Below are 23,085 nucleotides of genomic sequence, written 5' to 3' on the forward strand. Positions count from 1 at the left end.
GGATGACAGGTGTTTCCGAGGAACTCATCGCTGCACTTCTGGGTGGTACCCTCCCTTTTTGCAGGCCTTCAACCAGTGTGCGTCCCTGCGCGGCGCTCCACCCTCTTCCCCGCGGGCCCTCTCCTTGTTGGCTCTCCCCGTTCTTGCCCGGGTTGTGCGGCGACGAGGGGCCTGGGGCTTCGCTGGCCCGGCGAGCTCAGGGCGGGGCTCGGGCGCATGCGCGGCCGCTGAAGTACGGAAGCCCGGAAGGAGGGGAGGTGGGGGCAGTGGCTCAGGTTTCTCCTGGCGGCGGCGGTGGCAGCAGCAGCGGCGGCGGGGACGCGGCTAACGCTGGCACCATGAGCCCGCTGTAAAGCGCAGGCTGCGCGCCGCCGGGAAAGTGGGGAAGAGGAGGACGCGGCAGTGAAGTTCTTCGCCATGAATCTGAGGGGCCTTTTCCAAGACTTCAACCCGAGGTGAGTACCCGCCAGGGTTTGGCCCCGGGCTGTGCCGGGGCTGCGAGGAGGCGCGGTGGCTGTGAGGCTGCAGCCAGTGGACGCGGGCGCTTGTTGTGCCTTGCGGTGGGTGCCAGCTGCTTTTCGGGACGGCAGTCGGCCTAGACGCTGGTCCCCCGTTTCCTTCTCCCGCGCCAACTCGTACTGCCTGGCCATGGCCCAGGGCGCCCGGCCGAGCCGGCCCTCCCCAAGGGAGCCCCAGTCCTCTCCGCTTGCCCTCCCTCAGTGCTGTCGCCAACTTCCCTCTTGGAGTCATCGTCCCCCACTCCACTGCCTGCCCTACATTTTCTGTGCCGGGTGGTCTCGCTAGGTCCAGCACCCTTACCCCCCACCACCCCAGCTGTTTCCTCCAGTTCCTGTCAACCCTTGAGGTTTTCCTTGGATTTGTGCCCGTCCCTCCTTTCTTTTCCTTAGCGTTGACCTGGTGTCTGAGATAGTATTGAGTCCTTGCAGTCAGCGTCAGGGTACGTGAATACCTTACATAATGCCTTTGGGGGTGAACCTGATCATTTATTTTCCTTATGTCTTTGCTTGCCAGTCTTCACTGTAAGTTTATTTGCAGGAAGTTGATATGCCGTCCTTATTTCCCAGATGGGGGAAACACAAGTGGACAGTGCTGTGAAAACACTAGCCAGGGAATGAAGATGCTGTCCTTGCATTCCCTTCCCCGCTGGTCTCCCACTCCCCATGCCTGGCACATAGTAGGCACTTAGAAAATGTCAGTGGTACTGAGCCAAAAGATAAGCCACTGATTCCCTGCCCTCCTTTGAATCATCTGTAAAATTACTAGTTAGTTTAAGTGATTTCTTAAGTCTACTACTCTGTGAAAGGAATGCCTGTTTCCTTTATTTGCAAGAGGAAAGCCATGCACTCAGTAAGTCATTTACATGTTACCAGCCACGTCCTTTAGATGCTGGGCTGTCCCAGCTTAAGGATGAAGAAGGGCATGTAAATAGGTGACTTACTATACTGTGTAGAACTAGACTGTGGAGGTCTGGTGGAGAGCACTGTCTTGTCTGCTTGTTGGGGTTAAAAGGATATGAGAGCACTGTGTGTGTGAGTGAGAATGTGGGGGGGTTCTCTTCAGGGATGGTAACATTTTAAGCTGTGAACCATTGTAGCTTCCTAAGTGCTCTTATTGCTGAGAGTTCATGATGCCCTGTCACAGTGCAGTCATTATCACTGTTGTTCTTGAAGGCGCTCTGCACAGAGGAGCTTATTTAGAGCAAGTAACAGAAAGCTAACTGCAGTGCCTTCCTCTGCTTCTCCTAGGAGTTAGGGTTGGTCTGCAGGACAACCGGGTTGCTGCTGGAGCTGGACAAGCCTTGTGTGTCTTCCTTGTTTGAAGAGAGTGATAAGAGTGATAAATAAAAGCTGAATTGTTTTATGTGCTTGGGCAACCCACTTATCTGTCTGTTTAATCTCTAGAATGAGTTATCATCTCAACAGGATAGTGAAGCTGAATTAATGATTGATTGTCAAGTGCTTTAAAATAGAAAGTTCCATGACTTGTTTGCAATGTGACAGATAATCAAGAAGCTACTAGGAGTTGCTTCAAGTGGTCTAACAGTCTCTCCGAGTTGCCAACGCAAAATTGAACTGCTCTTAACCATTTTTCTTTAGCTTTTTTTTTTACCAAAATACTAGTATATGAAAATCATAATGAAATACTCTGTATTAAACAGATATAGAGTGGCCATGAGCATATGTGTCAGTACCTTAATTCTATCTGGATTAAAATGCATTTCTACCTGAAAAATTTAAGGATCTTTTCTACTGTGCCATTTTCTGGATTTCATATTGTCAGCAGGAGAGAAGGGTAATACTTTATAGATGTTTCAAGATATTGTGTTTCATGTCATATATGCACATTCTTGTTTTTGACTTTACATTTTGGTCTCGTTCCATACCGAGAAAGCCTTCCAGACATTTGGAGAGCAAACTTAGGGATGCAAACAGCAGTGCCTTGTGTTGGGGCCTCAGTTCTTGTTGCTGCTGTCTTGCTTCCTATATCAAATTGTGAGTCAAGAGATCGTTTCTGTCCCACCCTAGGACTTTGACACAACTTCTCTTTATCAAGAATGTTTCCCTCTCCTCCTCACCTAGCTAGCTCTTACTGACCCTTGAGATCTCCGCTCTCTTGAAACCTGCTAAGGGAAGTTCCCAACCAGGTCTCCTGCTTCCCGGTTGTAAAATTAGCTGTAGTGTGTCGTACTTTTCCAACACAACACTTATTTTTACTCTTGCATTTCTTTGTATGTTTATTTGCTTAATACATCTCTCCCTCACTAAACTTCAAGCTCTCTTGGGCCAGGGCTGACTATATCATTATTGTAACTTGTATACATGGAATAGAGACTGACTCAGTAAATATTTGTGGAATGAAGAGTAATAATTGTTCAATGCCAGTAATAGAAATTTAGAGCTACTGTTTTCAACCACCACTGTCCTGGTGATCTGCAGCCTGGTTTTCTTCTTATCTTCTTTCTGCCTATAGAGTGCAGTCATTCTTCTGAGAGATGGAAAAGACATGACAGTAAGGCAAAATGTGACTGTCTTTACTTTGCAGATTATGTGTCACAGAAATAGTCACTGTCATGTTTGGTGGTTTCTGAGGCAGGGTCTCTGGCTCTTGATCTCGTTTCCTATCTTAAAGATCTCAGTGAGTTTGAACCCACTGGAGGGTTACCTGGGCTGTGGACACTGCAGTGGTATGGAATGATTCAGAAGTGTCAACACTCAATTGCTCAGAGCTGCCAACTGACCCTCTTGCCCATTTCTACCTGGCACAGAACTGGTTGATCATGAACTTCTTTTTTAATTGCATTTTAGTCACACAGGTTAAGACTTGCCGAAACAGACACCAAGAAGACCTCTCTTGAATGCTTAAGGCTTCCTAACAACTGTTGGTGGGATATATATTCTATCCTAGGTAGGGAGCCCTATTTCATAGAATAAAAAATTACAGCTGTGCAGAACCAGCGAATTCTGATCCCAGGACATGGCTGGGAGGTGGCGATCTGGGAGTCGGTGGCATTAATCAGGCAGGGCCTAGAGATTTTCTGCTACCTTGGTGAAGTTGCTGGCTCAGAGAAGCCCTTTAGCTCCGGTATCTAGGCAGCGCCGGAAGGCTGGAGAAATTTTGCTAGGCTTTCTGAGTTGTCTACAGCAAGCTCCTTATGAGAGTATGACACATCCCTCAGATAGCATAGACTGGGAAAAGGCTGAGAAGTGTCTCTTTGGGGGTCCTATTGTGTGGGAATGCAGTACAAATGAGGTCAGTAGTGTTTTGGAAACTTACATGCTGTATCTTCTAAAGCCAGCCTGTGTCCTATGTAAGTAATCTTTTCTCTTACTTGAAGTCAGGAAAAATGAACATGATTGCTGGTAATAGTGCACTAAACGCAGCTACCTGACCTTTAATTGTTGTCTCCGAAGTGTATTTAAAGCATTTATTCATGGGACATCTCCAAGGTTCCTACCATGTGTCAAAACATGTGCTATGTGTTATAAGAACAAAAAATGTTACTCTCTCAGTGTTCAAGTCTGGTAGAGGAAGTAGATGTGGAAAGAGAAATGAAAACATATGAAGCATTTCAGAGAGAGGAGCCATATGTTATGGGACCATGAAGGGCAGAGCCACTCTCTAGGCCAAGCAGGAAAGGTTCCATATGGAAGTGACTTTTAAGCTAGATTTTGAAGGCTAATGGTAGGGATTTGTCAGACTAGAGGACAGGACAAGGGACAACATATGCTAAGACATGAGACCTTGAGAGGGCCTGGTACATTTAGACAGTGGAGGAAATTTAAGTGTGGTAAGAGTGCTTTAGGTAACATGGGTCCTGTGTTTTAAAAATACGTAGTGTTAGTCACTGCAAACATTGTAGTCTTTACAGAGTACTTTAAAAACCAGGTTGTCAGTACAAGGGTATTATCAGTACCATCCATGAACTAAGTCCTCACCTGGATGACTTTATCTGTTGTTGTATCGTACTAAGCCACTTATAATCAGAAAATTATCTTGAATTTACTGGGGCTATTAGTAACAATTGTGATTTATTGAGTTTTAGAGCACTTTGAGCATATTAGAGAGTTTGTGGTTTTCCTAAAGCCATGCAGGCAGTAAGAAGTCATATCCAGATCAGTCCCCCGAAGCCTTTCCTGCATACCATACTACCTTTGTGGTTTAGTGAGAGCCCTTCCCCTTAATGACAGAGTAAGCCTCATACTAAGGAACCTGCTGTTTGGGAGTTGTAGGTTATTAAGCAATATAAACCTTATATTGGAGCTTATATATCATTCAAGGAAGTTACTTAAGGAAAATAAAATACATAAATTTATTCCATTGCACATACTCCTTTCACTCACCTAGAATTTCCTTTAGAGTCAGTTTTACAAATCATGTAAGAAAGTTTGTCTCATTGCGTAAATGATCATATATCATTTTGAAACAAAATAGTGCCACCTAGTTTGATCACATATTTTATTTATTAAACTTCACGGTGCCTGGGTTTGGCAGTTTCCAAAACTAAAATTCACTCTTCAGTAAAGATTCAGCAACATTAGGATCTTCTACAAAACAGACTGCAGGCTTTAAGGCCTTCCAATAGGGAAAGCTCCATGGATAGTTTGAGCAGTGACATATTGAAATTAGTACATTGCCTCCCAAAAGAAATGCTTAAGGAAGACTTGTCTCATTTGAATGTCTACATTTTGGTTTTGAAAATTACATCCCTATTACTTGTTAACTACACATATTTTTCTTGACTGTGAGTTTTTGAAGGCCAGGATTTTGAGGCACTGAATAAATGTGCAAATAAGTAAATATTGGGTACAAATAGAAATGTGCCACTTGAAAATCTTTGTTGTAGGGATTTGAGGAGATAGATGTAGGATGGAGGAGTATTAGTTTCCTAGGGTTCCAGAGGTTAAGCTTCCTAATTATTAAATTGGGGGTTTCTAATTTACATGTCTAATGTTGGGTCATAGCTGAACAAGGTAACCAAAGTTTCAGATGACTGCTTCGAATTGAACTCTGGAGACAGGTACTTTATTCACTCTTTGTCACCTCTGACCTAATAGTGAGGAAAATGATTGCTTAATGAGATTGTTACAACATGGCAGAACTTTTCTCTTTCATAATACTACTAGAGCTGTAGTAGGTGAACGTGTGTCTTTTACCCAGTGCTTTCATATATACCTATCTTATGAATCAATATATGAGAAATCAGACGAAGAGGCAGACTTAGGAGACAGTAACTTAGGCAAGAAGAGCACAGTGCTAATAAATGACAGGTAACTAGTTTGGATACAGATCTTTCCCTTTGGCCTGGGCTCTCTCCAGTCCTCTTTAAGCATAATTTGATTTTATCTGGATATTTTGCTTTCTTGTATCTACTGTTTCAGTGCTCTTATTAAAATCTCCATTAAAATATTTTAAATTTGGTTAGTAAGGTTCTGCTCAGTGTAAAAGGTGCAGTCCCTTTTAACAGCTTGTGGAAATATCAGTTAGCAGTTTGTCATTTGGGGCTGTTCTATCAAGCAGTAGACGGGGATGTGTCACCCAGAGTGAGTGAGTGTGTGTACATGCACAATAGCACGTAGTCATGCATGTGTACATGCTCCAGTTAAGACAGCAGCTTCCACTGGAGGAAATCGATAGATTTTATAAAAAGAGGCTGGCTGCATCCTTTTGTACAGAAAACAGATACTAGGACTTTTACACGCAGTCATCTATTTGCAATGTATGCAAGTATAATCCTCTCTCCATTTCTTATCGTTCTCCCACCGTAATGTGGACAGAGGGAATTTGATCCTGAGCAGAAGTTTGTAGTTTGGCCCTTGTGACACTACTTGGCACTACACATTTGGACAAGTGGATGAAATCCTTTTTAAAGATGTTGTAGTTCTTTGAATGTGACCCCCCAAAATTCATATTGGAAACCTAGTCCCCAAATTCACATATTAGTAGTGTTTGGAGGTGGGGCCTTTGGAGTTAGATGAGATCATGAGGGTGGTGCTCCCATGATGGCATTAAGGATTTTATCAGGAGAAGAAGAGAGATCCAAAATAGCATACTTGCTCTGTCTCAATGTGTTTTACCTTCCATAGTATAATACTGCAAGAAAGTGGCTTTCACCAGTTACTGAAAGTATGGGCTTCCCAGTCTTTAGAACTATGATAAATCATGTTTTATAAATTACTCAGTCTCAGTTATTAAGTTACAGCGATAGGAAATGGACTAACAAAATTGGTGCCAGGAGTGGGGCCTTTATACCAGTACTGAAAATGTCCAAGTGGCTTTGAATTGAATAATGGCTGTAGGCTGGAACAGTTTTAAAGTAACCACTAGAAAAATTCTGTATTGCTGTAAGTGGACTACGAGTCATCTCCAACTCAAAAATTACTAGGTGGTTGTGACCAGATGTTGTTATAAATGAGGATGGTACAGGTCATTTTGATGAGGTCTGGAATGAAACTGAAGAACAGGTATTGGAAACTATAGTAAAACCGTCCTGGTTATATAGTGGCAAAAAACTCAGTGGATTTTGGGTTGTGGTTTGGGTACTTGGTCTCTAAAAGCTTCACCATCGTTGACTTATGACATCTAGAGGAAGAAATTTGTAAGCAACAAAACATTCAGGCTGTTGCATGGCCACTTCTAACTGCTTACAGTGAAATGAGAGAGCAAAGGGGCATCTTAGAGGGAATTTACAATTTAAAGAGAAACTGAAGGCTAAGGGTGTTGCTCATTGGTAGAGCACTTGCCTGGCATGTGTGAGGCTCTGCTTCAGTCCCTAGCATCACACAAAGAAAAAGGAGGAAAAGAAAAGGAAAACAGAGTGGTGAAAGTTGGAAAATTCTTAGTCTGTTCATGTGGTCACACGTGAAAGAACATTCCAGAAGAAGAAAGCTGGTGTAAGGCTGAACAGCTGTTTACTAAGGAGGTTGCGAGGAATCAGTAAGGCAGTGGCAGAAGAAACCCCATTCTCAACACCATTGTCCAAGAAGTGGCACATGGAGCCATGGGTTATTCTGGAGTCTTAATTGAGTGTTTGTCTTGTTGGGTTTTGGATTTACTTGGAGCCTGGTACTCTTTTTTTCTTTTTTGGCTTGGAAATTTCTGGCCCTTGCCTGCCTTACCATTGTTCTTTGGAAGTCAGTCCCTTGTTTTGATTTCACAGGCTCGTGGCTGGGAGGAATTTGCCTCAGTGTGCATCATGCCTTAAGTCTTGCTCATCTCTGACACAGATGAGAACCTGGAGTTTAGATTGTTGTGTCAGTGCTAGAATGTTAAACTTTTACAGCTATTAAGATGAAATAAATGTATTTTGCATTGTGAGAAGTAAATGAATTTGGGGGCAAAAGGCAGATTGCTGCGATTTAAATGTGTCTTATAAAAGTTCAGTTGTTGGGAAACTAGCCCCCATTTCATGTGTTAATGATTAATTTGGGGTGGGACCTTGGGAAGTAATTAAGATTAGATGAGCTCATGAGTAGGGACCTCCCATGATGGCATTAGAGTCCTTAGAAGAAGATGTAGACAGACCCAAGCTAGCAGCTTGAATTGTCTCTACATGCGATGCCACCACTGTGCTGTAAAAAGCAGCAAGATGTCTCCATACAGATGCCAAGCAGATGCTGGTTCCATACTCTTGGAGTTCCCAGGCAGTCTCCAGAGTAAACTCCAGTGACCCAAATAAACTTCTGTCCTTTATAAAGTACCCAGTCTGTGGTACTCGGTTATAGCAATAGAAAACAGAATGAGACAGGTATAGTTTACCTGGTAATGAGAATGAGACAGGTAAACAGAATGAGACAGGTATAGTTTATTTAGGAAATAATGATTAATACTAGACTGTACTGCAACCCCATTTGACAGTTCATGGAAAAGTTTAAAAAGTCTGTTTTTATGCTTGGACTATAGTCTTGGGCTAGTTTTATGCTTGGACTATTGGACTATTTCTTGGGAAGTAACTCAAAGTGGTTTAGGCTTTAATTGTGACTTTAAAAATTTTTTTTTGCTTAACCTGTTACTGCAGCACCCTTCTCTTGCCAGGCAAGCTTGCTACTTCTTATATGGTATGCAGCTGCCTTTTGGACTCAGCTCCAAAATGGTATAATTGAGATGCTACCCCTACTTCAAATAATGTTTATAAATCTCATAGCTTTAATTTTTTATTATAGCAATTTGCTTTAACTGATCAGTTTTGTAGTTTTTTTTTCAAGGAACCAGCAGTTGGTATTACTTATCAGTTGTTTTTGAATATATAGTTTGAATTTTAGGGTTTTTCAATTTCCATTTTTTGCCTTTTTTCCCCCTAAACTTTTTAACTAGAAATTTACTTCATTGGTTTTCCCTTTGCCTCTTTTTACCTTGCTTTTTGCTTTTATTTAAACTTCTGGAGTCAGTTTTCTCTGAGTTTTCCTTTGGCAGCACCGCAGGCATTTTAATGTTTTGTGTGTTGGTAATATTTTCAGTGTTCCGTGGTGGTGTTATGTCTTGTCCTTAGTCATCATTTAAGGAAGGAAACTAAGGTTTACTGACTGCTAGTCACATAGTGCCAAGCTCTTTTGGTAAGCACCTTCTAAGAAGTTACTTAATCCTTAGCTCAGTGCTGTCTGGTAGAGGTAATGTTGTTTACTTACTGATCATGTGGAATACGAGAGTCAAACAAGTTTTACATACATTATCTTGTGCATTCTAGTACACTGCTTGACAAGTCAGTGTATTCAAAAATAATCCATGTGGTTAGGCAATTTTCACTCAATTTTTGCTGATTTCTTAAGAATTGTGTAGAATTTGTGCCTCCTGTCTACTGAGTACAATCTGCCCTGCACGCTTACATATGCCTTCTGTCACCTGTTTGCTCAGAAATCTTCAGAGGTTCCCTGTTGCCTGTTAATGCATGCTAAGGACTTTTTCTTGATACTCAAATTTCCCTGGAACTGACCTAGTCAGCCTTTCACTTGTTCCCTCTATTGCCCTTTCTCCTTTGTCACCAGTGCCCCACCAACCAGGGTTTTTAGCAGACGGTGTATTTCAGTCTCCTGTGATATCAACCTTGCCTCAGCCTTTATTTAGCATCATTGTGCTTTGTGTGGACTTTGCTGTCTGCAGCTTGCTGCCCAGACCTTTCCTCCCTTCCCTGCTCTCCTGCGGGAATGAATGTCCCAAGTCTCCCAGTTTGCCGTGCTACATGGTTACTTCCTGATACATCGTCCCTTCTGTGCCTGTCAGGTTCTGAGCATCCTGACGGAAGAGGCTTTTTCTCTTCTTTATACATCCCACACATTTCAGGCACATATACATTATTTTACATTTTAAATTAGATGTGTGTTTATTATTTATTGCAGCCCTATAGTCATTTCTCCCCCTCAAAAAAATCTCAGTGTATGCAAAGTGCATTTTGTCCTACCAATTAATTCATAATACAGTCATGCTATTTTATGTCCTTTAATGTTCATTTCCATGATTCCCAGGAACTTTGTATCTTTTGCCATGATTTAATAGAAGCATGTAGAAATCTGCAATGAAAATATTTCTGGGCATTCTTTTTTCTTTTTAACATTTAATGTCTTTTATTTTTTGGTTAGGATGTGTTTGCAGTATGTAATATTACACGTATCATGGGTATCATGGGTACATTTATGCAGCACATCTTTTTTATCCCATACTCCCCCTCCATTCCTGCTCCTGTATATTCTTAAAACAAAAATGTCAGATTCCTTTTCCATGGCCATGTATTTAGATTTTCATTATTTAACCCTTCTTTTTAGTCCCTTTAGTACATTCATGCTTTTTGCCTTGAAATCTAATTAATCAAATTATAAATTGCTGTGATCGTAAATTGCTTCTCTTGTACTCACCCAGGCATAATAAACTTGTCATTTCGGTTCCTTCTTGTAGTTGGTTTGACCTTTGTCATGGGTTCCAAGTGTGACTGCTGAATGCACCAACCTTGGAATTTGTTTTTTTAATCCAGTAAGTGACTTTTCTCTGTGGGAAGCAGAATAACAATGCCCCCAAATAAAGCCTCTTCCTAATCCGTGGAACCTAGGGCTTTAATGGCAAAAGATGTAGCAGCACGATTAAGTTCACTAATCAGGTGACATTAAAACAGGAAGTTTGTTCTGGATTCTCTCGCCAGGCCCCGTATAATCACAGGGTCCTTACATACAGAGAAGGGAGGCGGAAGAGCAGGTCAGGATGATTGACAGTGAGTACATGTGAGCTCTGCACTGCTGCCTATGAAGATGCGAGGAAGCACGCGCTCAGCCTCTGGAAACTGGAAAAGGAAAGAACATTCTCTGCTAGAGCTTCTGGAAGGAGCACAGCCTTGCTGACACCTCGAGACTAACAGAGTGAGACCTGTGTTGGATTTTCAGAAGTCCAAGATAAGAAGTTTGTGCTTTTTGAGCCACTGGGTTTGTGGTAATTTTGAATGGCAGAAATCAGAATGTAGCGCATTCAACTCATTTATATTTTTTCTAACTTCATTAAAAAAGTCACTTTTCTAACATTTAACACATTTCTATACTTCTATTTTCATTAATTCTACTACTCTTACTAGATAATAAAACTCTTACAGAGGATAGTGAATTTAGCCTACAGTGATTACCCTCCATCTCTTTTTCATTTATAGTCCAAAACTCCTTTAGAAAAAAATTACCTCGTTATCTAACTATGAATCATATGTCTGTCATCATCCTTGCATTTGTAGTTCCATTTCACTGATTTCTTGTAAATATTCTGTTCGCCATTGTATTGGTAATGATATTTGGAGCCATAGGCTTGAGTTGACAAACTGATTTTCTGCTTCGGATCATCTGCTCCACTTTAAGGGAGAAAAAAATTGTGTGTGCTCTTTATATGCCAAATTTATGACAGCTCCATTTCGATTAGCTGGTGACTCTTCCACCACCACCACAAACCCTTTTGTTCTTCGAAGTCTAAAGGGCAAAGTCATTCTTATCTTGGCATTTTGAGTGTTAGAGCTCTCTTTGTAGCAAAATGTATAAGCCTGTCTTTGTCTGTGATATTAATAGCTAAACTGTACTGAGTGCAGCAGTTATCAGACTTTTCTACAGACCCCTGGGAGACCTTGAGACCCTTTCCAGATGTCATCAAGACTGAAATTATTTCCATCATACTGCTGAGACATTCTTTGGCTTCTCCTCTGGCTTGGCAGTTGGCACTGTGATGTGAAAGCGGTGGTAGGTCAAACAGCAGATCCCTGGACATAAATCAGGGTCAGACCATTGTCTGTTCTAGAAACCATGGGATTCTTCAGTGCCACACATTTGCAGTTAAAATGCCAGCTTCGGAAATTGAAAAAATCTATTGATTTCATTTCCTCTTTATCCTTGAGTATACATCGAGTCTAACCATGCACGTAATGAAACAGGAAGAATGCATGAAGGCCTTCTACCGCAGACTGGCGTGCAGTAGTTGACTCAAGATGAAACATTTTTTTTTTTTTTATTTAAGAGGAAAAAGAGAAAAACACAAAACAAACCAAAGCGGCGTAAGGGTACACGCAATACAGAACTACAAAACAAAACAAAAAACCATAACAGTAAGAAATTACCTGCTAGTAGATTACACACTATTTTCTTGAAAATAGTTCCTCAAATCACAGTATCAAAGAACACAAGGTGGACATTCAAACAGGGAGACTGCAAACAGCTGTGTTCAATGTTCCAAAAACATTGATAAAGTCAGCTATTTAACACCCCCAAACACACTTGCTGTTATATCCGTTAGAGCTCCTTTTCTTTTTTTTTTTCCCCTCTCTTTTTTACAACAAAATTTACACATCTTGGATTTTATTACTCCTTAGTGCTTATTACTTTCTTTGGGGGGGGGGGGAAGAATACAGTCAAATATGGCAAAACAAAGCTGTCAGTCAATACCAAGGATAGACGTAGCACATGGTGTAGAACAGAGTACAAGTTTATCAACAATGGTTATCAACGTTGTCCCTTGTTTCCTTAAAAAGAATTGTCTATCTTATTAGATATTATAAAGTTGGACAAAACAGTAGAGAACAAGACCAATAAAACTTAGGCGTTGTAAACATTACAGGACTTCCAAAGAAGACAATAGTCAAACCAGAATGGGTATCTTAGTGAATCTTATTGTCTTCAAAGTAGTTGCCTATGTCTTCAAACTTGATACTATCATATAGAATGGAACAGAGTCTAATCAGTCAAAACAAGATCGTGGGAGTACTACAGGACTTCAAAACAAGTTAATAGGAAATCGAAAAGAGTTACTATTTATATATCCTAATTTTTTTGAATTTTTTCTTTAATTAAGACAAACATAAGAAATGACTAAATAATTTTTTTTGAAACAATAAGGGGGAGATTGAGATAAAACAGGACATAACAATATAACAATAGAGGTCACAGCATGACTGTTTCAATAACCTAGTACTTCACCACCTTATAACCTGACTTAATAGTAGTTACCATAGTGTCTTTTTCCTTGAAATATTTGGGTAAAACTTCATATACTCTAGCTTCAAATATTTTCATATCAAGAAGCCCAGAATAAAGCCTTTCTAATTAATGAGTGAAAACTTTATAAGGCTTCAAGGCCACCTAATGGGGAATCATGATTACCACATATTTTTATATATTTGAATCATTACTTACATTAGGGAAACTATTCGGTATTCACACATGCGAGATTGATTTATTTCACTTATGAGTATGGTCTCAAGCTGTGCCCATTTATTGATAAATATCTCAATGTGATCCTTCTTTATAGCTGAATAATACTCCATTGTATAGAAATACCACAACTTTTTTATCCATTCCTCAGTTGATGGGCACTTGGGTTGTTTCCAAGATCTGGCGATTACAAATTGTGCTGCTATAAACATAGGTGCACATATATCACTGTGGTATGATGCTTTCAGTTCTTCTGGGAATATGCCTAGAAGTGGAATAGCTGGAATAAATGGGATTTCCAGTCCCAACTTTTTGAGAAATCTCCAGACAGATCTCCACAAAGGCTGTACCAGTCTACACTCCCACCAGCAGTGCAGGAGAGTTCCTTTTTCCCCACAGCCTCTCCAGCATTTGTTGTCGGTTTTCTTGATCCTGGCCATTCTTTCAGGAGTGAGATGGTATCTCAGTGTGGTTTTAATTTGCATTTCTCTAATGACCAATGATGATGAGCATTTTTTCATGTATTTATTTGCCATTTGCATTTCTTCATCTGAGAATTGCATATTCATCTCAGATGCCCATTTTTGGATTGGATCTTTGAATTTCGGAGGTCTGAGTTTCTTTAATTCTTTATATGTTTTAGACAAGAGGCCCTTGTCTGAGAGAGAGTTCACTAAAATCTTTTCCCAGTTTGTGGGTTTTCTTTTCACTATGCTGGAGATTTCTTTTGACATGCAGAAACTTTTTAATAAGAAGTGGTCCCAGTTATTGATTCTGGGAAGTATTTCCCGTGCGGTTTGAGTCCTGTTCATGAATTCTTTACCTACTCCTATGTCTCCAAGGTTTCTACCTATTTTGTCTTCCAATAGATTTAGTGTTTCTGTTTTAATATTCAGATCTTTGACCCATTTACATTTTAATTTAGTACATGGTGATAGACATGGGTCTAGCTTTAGTTTTCGGCAAATGGAGAGCCACTTTTTCCAGCACCATTTATTAAAGAGACTGTCGTTCTTCCAGTGAACCTGCTTGGCTCCTTTATCAAAAATAAGGTGGTTGAGTGTGTTCGTAGTTGTGGTTGTATCTTCTAATCTATTCCACTGATCTTCAGCTCTGTTTTGATTCCAATACCATGTTGATTTTACTACTGTTGCTTTGTAGTATAACTTCAAGTCAGGGATTGTGATGCCTCCTGCTTTGTCTTTGCTGCTTAGAATTGCCTTTGCGATTCTAGGTCTCTTCTGGTTCCAGATGAAATTTAGGAGTGATTTCTCTAGGTCTATAAGGTATGTTGATGGAATTTCTATTGGGATTGCATTGAATCTGTATAACAGTTTTGGGAGAATGGCCATTTTCACAATGTTTGTTCTTCCTATCCATGAGCAAGGGATGTCTTTCCATTTTCTGAGATCATCTTCAATTTCCTTTTTCAGTGTATTATAATTTTCACTGTATAAATCTTTCACTTCTTTCGTAAGAGTAATTCCTAAATATTTCATTTTTTTGCTTGCTAATGTGAATAGTCCAGTTTCTCTTATTTCCCTCTCTGTAATTTTGTTGTTCGTGTATAGGAATGCTATTGATTTCTGAGTATTGATTTTGTATCCAGCCACATTACTGAATTTATTTATTGTATCTAAGAGTATTTGAATGGAGTTTAGGGGGTCTTCTATGTAGAGTATCATGTCATCTGCAAACAATGATAATTTAACTTCTTCTTTTCCTATCTTTACCCCTTTTATTTCTCTTTCTTGCCTAATTGCTCTGGCTAGTACTTCCAGTACTATATTAAATAGGAGTGGTGATAAAGGACATCCTTGTCTTGTACCCGATTTTAAAGTAAAGGCTTTCAATTTTTGGCCATTTAGTATGATGCTGGCTGTTGGTTTGTCATAAATGGCCTTTATTATATTGAGGTAAAGACCATTTATTCCAATTTTCTGTAAAGTTCTTATCATGAATAAGTGTTGGACCTTATCGAAGGCTTTTTCTGCATCTATAGAGATGATCATGTGATTCTTATTTTTGGCTTTATTGATATGGTGGATTACATTTATTGATTTGCGTATGTTGAACCATCCTTGCATTCCTGGGATGAATCCCACCTGGTCATGGTGTATAATCTTCTTGATGATTTGCTGGATCCTATTTGCCAATATTTTATTGAGGATTTTTGCATCTGTGTTCATTAGGGAGATCGGTCTATAGTTCTCTTTTATAGTTGGGTCTTTCTCAGGTTTTGGTACTAGAGTAATATTTGCTTCCAGGAATGACTTAGGAAGGATTGCTTCCCTTTCAATTTCATTGAATAGTTTGAGGAGTGTCGGCATTAGGTCTTCTTTATATTTCTTGTAGAATTCTGCAGTGAATCCATCTGGGCCTGGGCTCTTCTTGGTGGGCAAGGACCCAATTACATTCTCAATTTCATTAGCAGAGATTGGGTTATTCAACAGTTTTATATCCTCTTGATCTAGCTTTGGTACTTCATATGCTTCTAAGAATCTGTCTATTTCTTCTGTGTTATCAAACTTTTGAGAGTAGAGGTTTTCGAAATAGGTGTTGATGATCCTCTGTATTTCTATTGGGTCTGTAGTGATTTCTCCTTTTTCATTTCTTATTGCATGAATTTGAGCTTTTTCTTTCCTTTTTTTAATAAGGTTGGCTAGGGGCTTATCGATTTTATTTATTCTTTCAAAGAACCAACTCTTTGATTCGTTGATTCTTTGGATTGTTTTCTTAGTCTCTATTGCATTGATTTCTGCTCTGATTCTTATAATTTCCTCTCTTCTTTTGGCTTTGGGCTTGACTTGCTCTTCTTTTTCTAGCTGTTTGAGGTGTAGCATCAAGTTATTTACTTGTATTCGTTCTGTTTTCCTGATGTGGGAACTCAGTGCAATAAATTTTCCTCTCAGAACGGCTTTCATTGCATCCCACAGATTCCGGTAAGTTGTATCTGCATTTTCATTTTCTTTTAGGTATTGTTTAATTTCTTCTTTAATTTCTTCTGTGACCCACTGATTACTCAAGAGTGTGTTATTTAGTTTCCATGTGTTTGCGGAATTTTTGCAGTATCCTTTGTCATTAATTTCTAATTTCAGAGCGCTATGATCCGATAATATGCAAGGGATGATTTCAACTCTTTTGCATTTGCTTAAATATGTTCTGTGAGCTAATATATGGTCTATTTTAGAAAATGATCCATGTACTGCTGAGAAGAATGTGTATTCTGATGTTGTTGGGTGGAACATTCTGTATATGTCTATCAAACCCATTTGTTCACAGGTGTGATTCAGTTCTGTTATTTCTTTGCTCATTTTCTGTCTGGTTGATCTGTCCCTTGGTGTCAGTGGTGTATTAAGGTCTCCTGTTACAATTGTGTTACTGATAATTTGAGTTTTCATTTCTGTTAATAATTGTTTTGTATAACTGGGTGCTCTGGAGTTTGGTGCGTATATATTTAAGATAGTTATCTCTTCCTCTTGGAGTTTTCCTCTTACGAGTATGTAGTGACCTTCTTTGTCCTTTATGGTCATTGTTGGTTTAAAGTTCACGTTGTCTGCAAACAGAATGGCTACTCCTGCCTTTTTTTGGATTCCTGCTGCATGAAGAATTGTTTTCCATCCTTTGACTTTCAGTCTGTGAGTATCTTTCTGGGTTAGATGGGTTTCCTGTAAACAGCATATGGTTGGATTTTGTTTCTTGATCCATTCTGCTAGTCTGTTTCTTTTGATTGGTGCATTGAGACCATTTACATTAATGGTTATTACTGTTAAATGCTGGTTAATTGTAGGAATGTTATCTCTCTGCTGTTGCATCTTTATCTTTCGGTTCTGTTTAATTATTTGCTTTGCTTAGTGGTTTTTTCCTTTGTGTATCTAAACTGTCTTTCAATATTTTTTGCAGGGTCGGTTTGGTGTTCATGAAGTTCTTCAGCTGTTCTTTGTCATGGAAGTATCGTATTGCACCATCTATTTTGAATGATAGTTTTGCAGGATATATCAGTCTTGGTTGGAAATCATTTTGCTTTACGATCTGGAATACTTCACTCCATGCTCTTCTTGACTTTATCGTTTGTGCTGAGAAGTCTGCTGTGATTCTGATAGGTTTTCCTTTATAAGTGATTTGTCTTTTCTCTCTGACAGCTTTTAATAATCTATTCTTGTGTTGGATTTCTGGGATGGTGACTATTATATGTCTGGGTGTAGTTTTATTTTGGTTATGACTGTTTGGAGTTCTATATGCTTCACTGATCCTGATGTCAGTTTCTGATCTCATGCTTGGGAAATTTTCAGCTATTACTTCTCTAAATATCCTCCTGACATCCTTCATGTTGTCTCCCTCTCTTTCATTAATCCCTATCATTCTTATGTTATTCTTCTTTGCATCGTCTTGCAGTTGTTGAATTGTTGTTTCCTGGTTCCTTGTTATTTTCAAAAGATCTTTCCTTTCCTGTTCACTAGCTGCAATCCTGTCTTCAAGGTCTGAAATTCTATCTTCACTTTCATTAAGGCGGTTTTTACAACTTTCAGTGGAGTTTTTTATTTCCTGTATATCTCTGTGCATCTGCATTATGTATTCTGTTTGTTTCTTATATTGCTCGTCTAGGGATTCTATCTTTTTGTTTAGTTCCTCCAATTTTTTATCTGTGTTTTCTTTAGATATATTTAGAATCTCTTTCATTTCTTTTATCATTTCTTCTTTTATCTGGGAGATTATTTCGAGTTTGAATTTCTTTAAAGCTTCCTGGAGTTGCTTGTCAATTTCAGTGGCTATTGTGTCCGATATATGAGGTGGATGGGATATATTTTCTTCTATATACATCGCTCCTAGGGTTTCTTGAGATGGGCTGGAGGTTTGAGGTTGTAATTTGGTCTTTCGTTTTGTCATTTTCCTATATTTCTGTGTTTCAAGTGTTACTTGAAAGCTTCCTCAGGATCTGTTGAAAATCCCCTTCTATGTTTGGAGCTACTGGGACTCTGGCACCGCGCTACTCCAAGCCATTAGGCCTACAGAACCAGTGGCCCTCCTCTGCCTGCTCAGAACTCCGCAGTTCCAGACAAGCTGGGCCTCAGGGACACTGTGCGCCCACCTGCCCCTTGGAAGCTCCACAGTTCTTCAATCACAGCCGGGTTAGGGTACTCACCACAGGCCGCAGTGCTTCAGGAACCTGTGGACCCTCCCTGGTTGCAGAGATATCCACAGTCCTCCAGACACGCAGAGAGGCCAGTGAGGGCACCCCAGATCTGCCCAGCTCCTCCTCTGCAGACCTGTGGCCAGGCGCGGCAGCTAAACAGGCTGGGCTAGGCTGGTAGTGTGGGCCAGCCCACCTATTGGGAGCTCAGCAGGTCTCCAAATGAAGTCGGGAATGGGGAGGCTGATGTGGAAGCCTTAAACCCACCTCTCTCCTTCACTGCACCTGGAAGCCTGAGGGAACTCCAGCAGTCTGGGCGCAGAAATCCAGAGTCCTCCAGACACGCAGAGAGGCCAGTGAGGGCACCCCAGATCTGCCCAGCTCCTCCTCTGCAGACCTGTGTCAAGATGAAACATTTGTGTGTCCGAGTTACAAGCAGTTGTTCTCATGAAAGCCCATTTGTATTAGGAAGGACAACTTACTACCAGACAAGACCACACTTACAGTGTTTGGCAGGCATTTTCTTGATAATGCCAGAAGTGGAACCTGCTACTTTAAGGGAAACATTTTATGATGCTTTTTGCAAGTGGTAAAGCTTAAGATTTCTTGGGAAAATCAGATTTTTCAAAAACTTGTGTGCAACACCATGTACTTGACAGCCTCCCAGTATTTAAAACACTTCTGATGAAAGTGGACCTAATAACTAATATGATTTTGGTTTTGCTATTGTACAGGGATAAAGGTCTCATTAAAAGTATAAAGGAGACTAACAGATTTTAGTGTAACAGAGCACAAAAAGTTCATTGATAGGATTTCAGACTTCACACTGCATGTTGCCTTTAAGAAGCCAGCACTAGTTGAGTTGTGGTACTCTGTTGAATAATATCTGGGGTTAACTGAAAGAGCTATTAAAGTACCTAGTTCTTTTCTAGCTATGTGTCTTTGGGGGGCTAAATTTTCTTCATACACTTCCAACAAAAGCAGCATACTGCAACCGAATGAATACAAGTATAAATATTACAATCTAGATGCCCTCTATGAAACCAGACATCTAAAACTGCAAAACTACAGAAATTGTTATGCTCATTAAATTTATGTAATTTGGGGATAGTTTTTTCAAATAACTATGTTGTTATGTTAATATGTAATGTGTTTACTATTATTTTAGATAGCCATTTTAATATCTGATAAATCCACATAGTAGCAACAAAGCTCTTTAGAGTCCTCAGTACTGTTAAGAGTTGTAAAGGGATAGAATTTTCAAACCTAAAAAAAATAAAAATTTTAAAAATTGATTTACTGCTTTACAGGAAACCTTTTTCATGTTCAGTATCTTATATTCAGAACCATCTTCTGCGGTACAAATGGTTACCCAGTACTTCGGGCTTTGTTGTTTGTTGATTTTTGAGACAGAGTCTCACTGTGTAACCCAGGCTGACTTTAAACTCACAGCTGTAAAATGGCAATTTTCGAAGGGCCTGCTTCAGAAGGTGGCTGTGAGGCTGAAGTGAGATAGCACACAAAGAACACCACCGATTACCTGTCATCCCGGAAACGCTCGATTAAATTAGCTGATGGTGATGGTGCTCGTGTATCCTAAGGTCACATTTACTGAGGTTTGCTTTACACGCAGTAAAATTTACTTATTTTAGTGTAAATGAGTCTTGATAGATCCTTACACATGAGTAACTGCCACCTAAAGGTACGGATACAGTGCAGTCCTGTCACTGCAGAGATTGCCCCATGCCCCTTTGCAGTCAGCTCTTCCCTCCATGAAAAACTGCTGGTAACTGCAATGATCCGTTTTCAGCGTCTGATTGTTTTGCCTTTTCCAGAGTGTGAAATAAGTGGAGCTGCCGCACTGATTTCCATAGTGGCTCTACTCATTAGAGAGCTTTTTTCCTGATGTAAGTGTTGGATGTTAGACTTTCTCTTTAGTACTGCTTTAGCAGCGAATCACAGTTTTTGTTATGTTTTCACTTTCATTCGGTCCAAAATACTTTCTTTCTTTATGACTTTTTCTTTTGCCTGAGTTAATTAGAAGTGTGATGTTTAAAGTATTTTGAGAAATTTTGAGGTATGTCTTGTTGATTGCTAGTTTAATTTCATCGTGCTTAGAGGTTATTTTTATGATTTCGGTGCTTTTTAAATTTGGTTAGCCTTGTTTTATGGCCCCAAATTCAGTCTGTCTTGGTGAATTTTCCATGTGCACTTATGAATTTGTACTCTGTTTCAGAGAAATTCTTCCTCAGTGTTACTTGGTTCAAGCTGCTTGATAGTGTTGTTATAATCCTTTATATCTTAAGTTATTTTTATTTATATGTTATATCAGTTACTGAGAGTATCAATATCTTTTTTTTAAGATGGAGTCTTGCTATGTAGTTCAGGCTGACCTTAAACTCACTATGTTGCCCAGACTTGCCTCAAACTCAGCGATCCTCCTGACTCGGCCTCCAGAGTGCTGAGATTACAGATGTACACCACCTCATTGGCTTTTGACTTTTTACTTTGAGACAAGGGCTTGCTAAGTTGCCAAGGCTGTCCTGGAATTTGCAGTCTTCCTGCCTCAGCCTCCCAAGTAGCTGGGATTATAGGGATGTGCTATTATACCCACGTTTGTCCAGTGCCTTTCCTAAGGTGGTAAGGTAAATCCTGGTCTGGTTATTATGTCAAGGCTGGAAGCAGAAGCCCTCGGCAGTATAATTTCTAACTAATATTTCTAGGGCAGCCTCTACAGTACTTTTCTCGTTATGTGAGATATGAGCATAAGGACATATGCATACTAATTCAGCCATAGAAAGTATGGTACACATACTAAAATGTGAATGCCGAATGAGTAAGGAGAATGGCTGCTGCTTTGCAAATAGAATCCAGTGATCCATTAGTGACACACATATCCCTATCCTGAACATGGCAGCCTTTCCCGCCCTCCATGTCTTGCTCCTTCTCCCTAGAATGCTTCCTCATCACATCTCCTTTCCTTCCCTGTCTTCCAGACAAATATCCTCTGGAGCCAGCTGCATTGTGACCACCTCTCCACTCCCCAAAGTGCAGACAACCCGCATTTCGTCCTCCTATCGCACCCTGCCCAAAGCAACAGTTCAGCCAGGCTCCCGTGGGATTCTAATTGTCTGCTTCTCTGTAGATCCTCTCCTCAGGAAGCTCTTGAAAGCAGGAAACTTGTTTTATTTCCCTTTACGGTTCTCTCATTCCTAGCACAGTATGTCTACCATGTGGAACTTTTCAATAAGCAGCTGGTGAATCAGTGACTGTTTATGTGCTGACAAACATTGCTGTTATTCCTCCGCATTTCCAAGTCACTGTTGGTACAAGTGAATCTTCCCTAATCATTTTACTTTTCTCCTAGTAAATTCCTCATCTATGCCTGTCTGTTGCTGTTCTCTGTGCTGCTGGCCCTTCGTCTGGATGGCATCATTCAGTGGAGTTACTGGGCTGTCTTTGCTCCCATATGGCTGTGGAAGTTAATGGTCATTGTCGGAGCCTCTGTTGGAACTGGAGTCTGGGCACGAAATCCTCAATATCGGTAATACTGCTTTATATAACCTGCTCTGTCCTGAGAGCAATGTCTGCTTTATGTCACTCATGATACAATAAGGACCATTTCTTTTTGAAATGAGGTTGTATAAGAACTGTTTGGGCTTTTATAGAACTGTAGTGTAGAGAAACTGAGCTCTCAACAGAGTTTTTAAAAGGGAGATGTTTGATACATGTTTTCCTGCAAAAGCAGTGTGGTTTGGGTGCTTAAGTACCCAGCCAGCCCACAAATCCATACATAATCCCAAACATGGGACTATTGGGCATGAAACTGCATGTGCTTGGGAGAGATTCAAGCCTTGGTTGTCACATATCTTTTTCCAGTTTACTTTTGGAATGTGGCCCCACTCATCCTAAACTCCCCAGTCCTGGGCTTTAGGACTGTTGTAGTATCAGGGGAATAGCTTGGCCAGAACACCAGGAGCCCCTCAGATGGGTTTCACAGTGAAGCAACCTGACAGCCAGATGCGGAAGGGGTAGCTGGGGGAAGGGTGCATGTAGCCTGGCATTGCTGACCTCTGTGTGAGCTTTTCTCTTTTCTGTCACAAAGACTATGTTGTCCCTTGTGTCTAGATGTCCCCCAAAGCCTCATGTACTCACAGGTGAGGCTTTTCAGAGCTGGCTGGATCTAGGGTGTGTGGTACTGGGGTTAAGGGTGTGAGGTACTAAATTAGTCTGTTGATTGGAATTAGCATAGTATTGGGTGTGGCTGAATGCATTTCCTGAAGAGAGAAGCCCCACCCTAGGTGTGGGAAATGCCATGTAACCTGGATGGAATAAAAGGGAAAGGGAGGCTCGTGGCTTGCTGCCTTCTGCTTGCCTTGCCATGAGCTATTTCCTCTGTGATGCCCTTCTGCCATGCCACCCTGTCTTGGAACCAGCTGACTGTAGGCTGAAAACTCCACAAACTGTAAGCCAAATCAACTTTCCTTCCTTTAACTTTGGATGTTGGGTATTTTGTCTCAGCAACATGAAAAATAAACCAGACTGGGACTGTATCGAAGAAATGTGGTGGGGGGTAGCTAGAGAATGGAGCTATTCTAAACCTTCACCAGGAAGTGGGGAGACCCAAGGGAGGTAATGTAGTTCCTCATTGGAGCAGACTGTAGAAGTTGAGGCAATGCAGTTCTTTAAAAATTCTTTAAGAAGAAATCAAGAGTTAGATAATTTAGAAAATGTATCACATGTGTATCTGGGAATTTTTACATAGTTACACAGAGAGCC

General features: G+C 40.5%; 1 protein-coding gene across 2 annotated transcripts in view; it reads left to right on the forward strand.

Annotated features, from left to right (window-relative positions):
* Positions 1 to 249: 249 nt before the first annotated feature.
* Positions 250 to 23,085, forward strand: part of Tmem185a (transmembrane protein 185A) — a 36,189-nt gene continuing 13,353 nt past the window's right edge. The window contains exons 1-2 of one of the 2 annotated variants that reach the window (XM_003461700.4): positions 251 to 455; positions 21,674 to 21,850. In XM_003461700.4, coding sequence (XP_003461748.3) covers positions 418 to 455; positions 21,674 to 21,850 — 215 coding nt within the window. In that variant the 5' untranslated portion in view covers positions 251 to 417. Of the gene's footprint in view, positions 456 to 21,673; positions 21,851 to 23,085 lie in introns of both variants that reach the window. The other variant, XM_063246510.1, reaches the window with a different exon arrangement.

The sequence above is a fragment of the Cavia porcellus genome, unplaced genomic scaffold, assembly GCF_034190915.1.
Source record: "Cavia porcellus strain 051 isolate PalLab524CR breed Dunkin Hartley unplaced genomic scaffold, mCavPor4.1 scaffold_3, whole genome shotgun sequence".
Classification (NCBI taxonomy): Eukaryota; Metazoa; Chordata; class Mammalia; order Rodentia; family Caviidae; genus Cavia; species Cavia porcellus.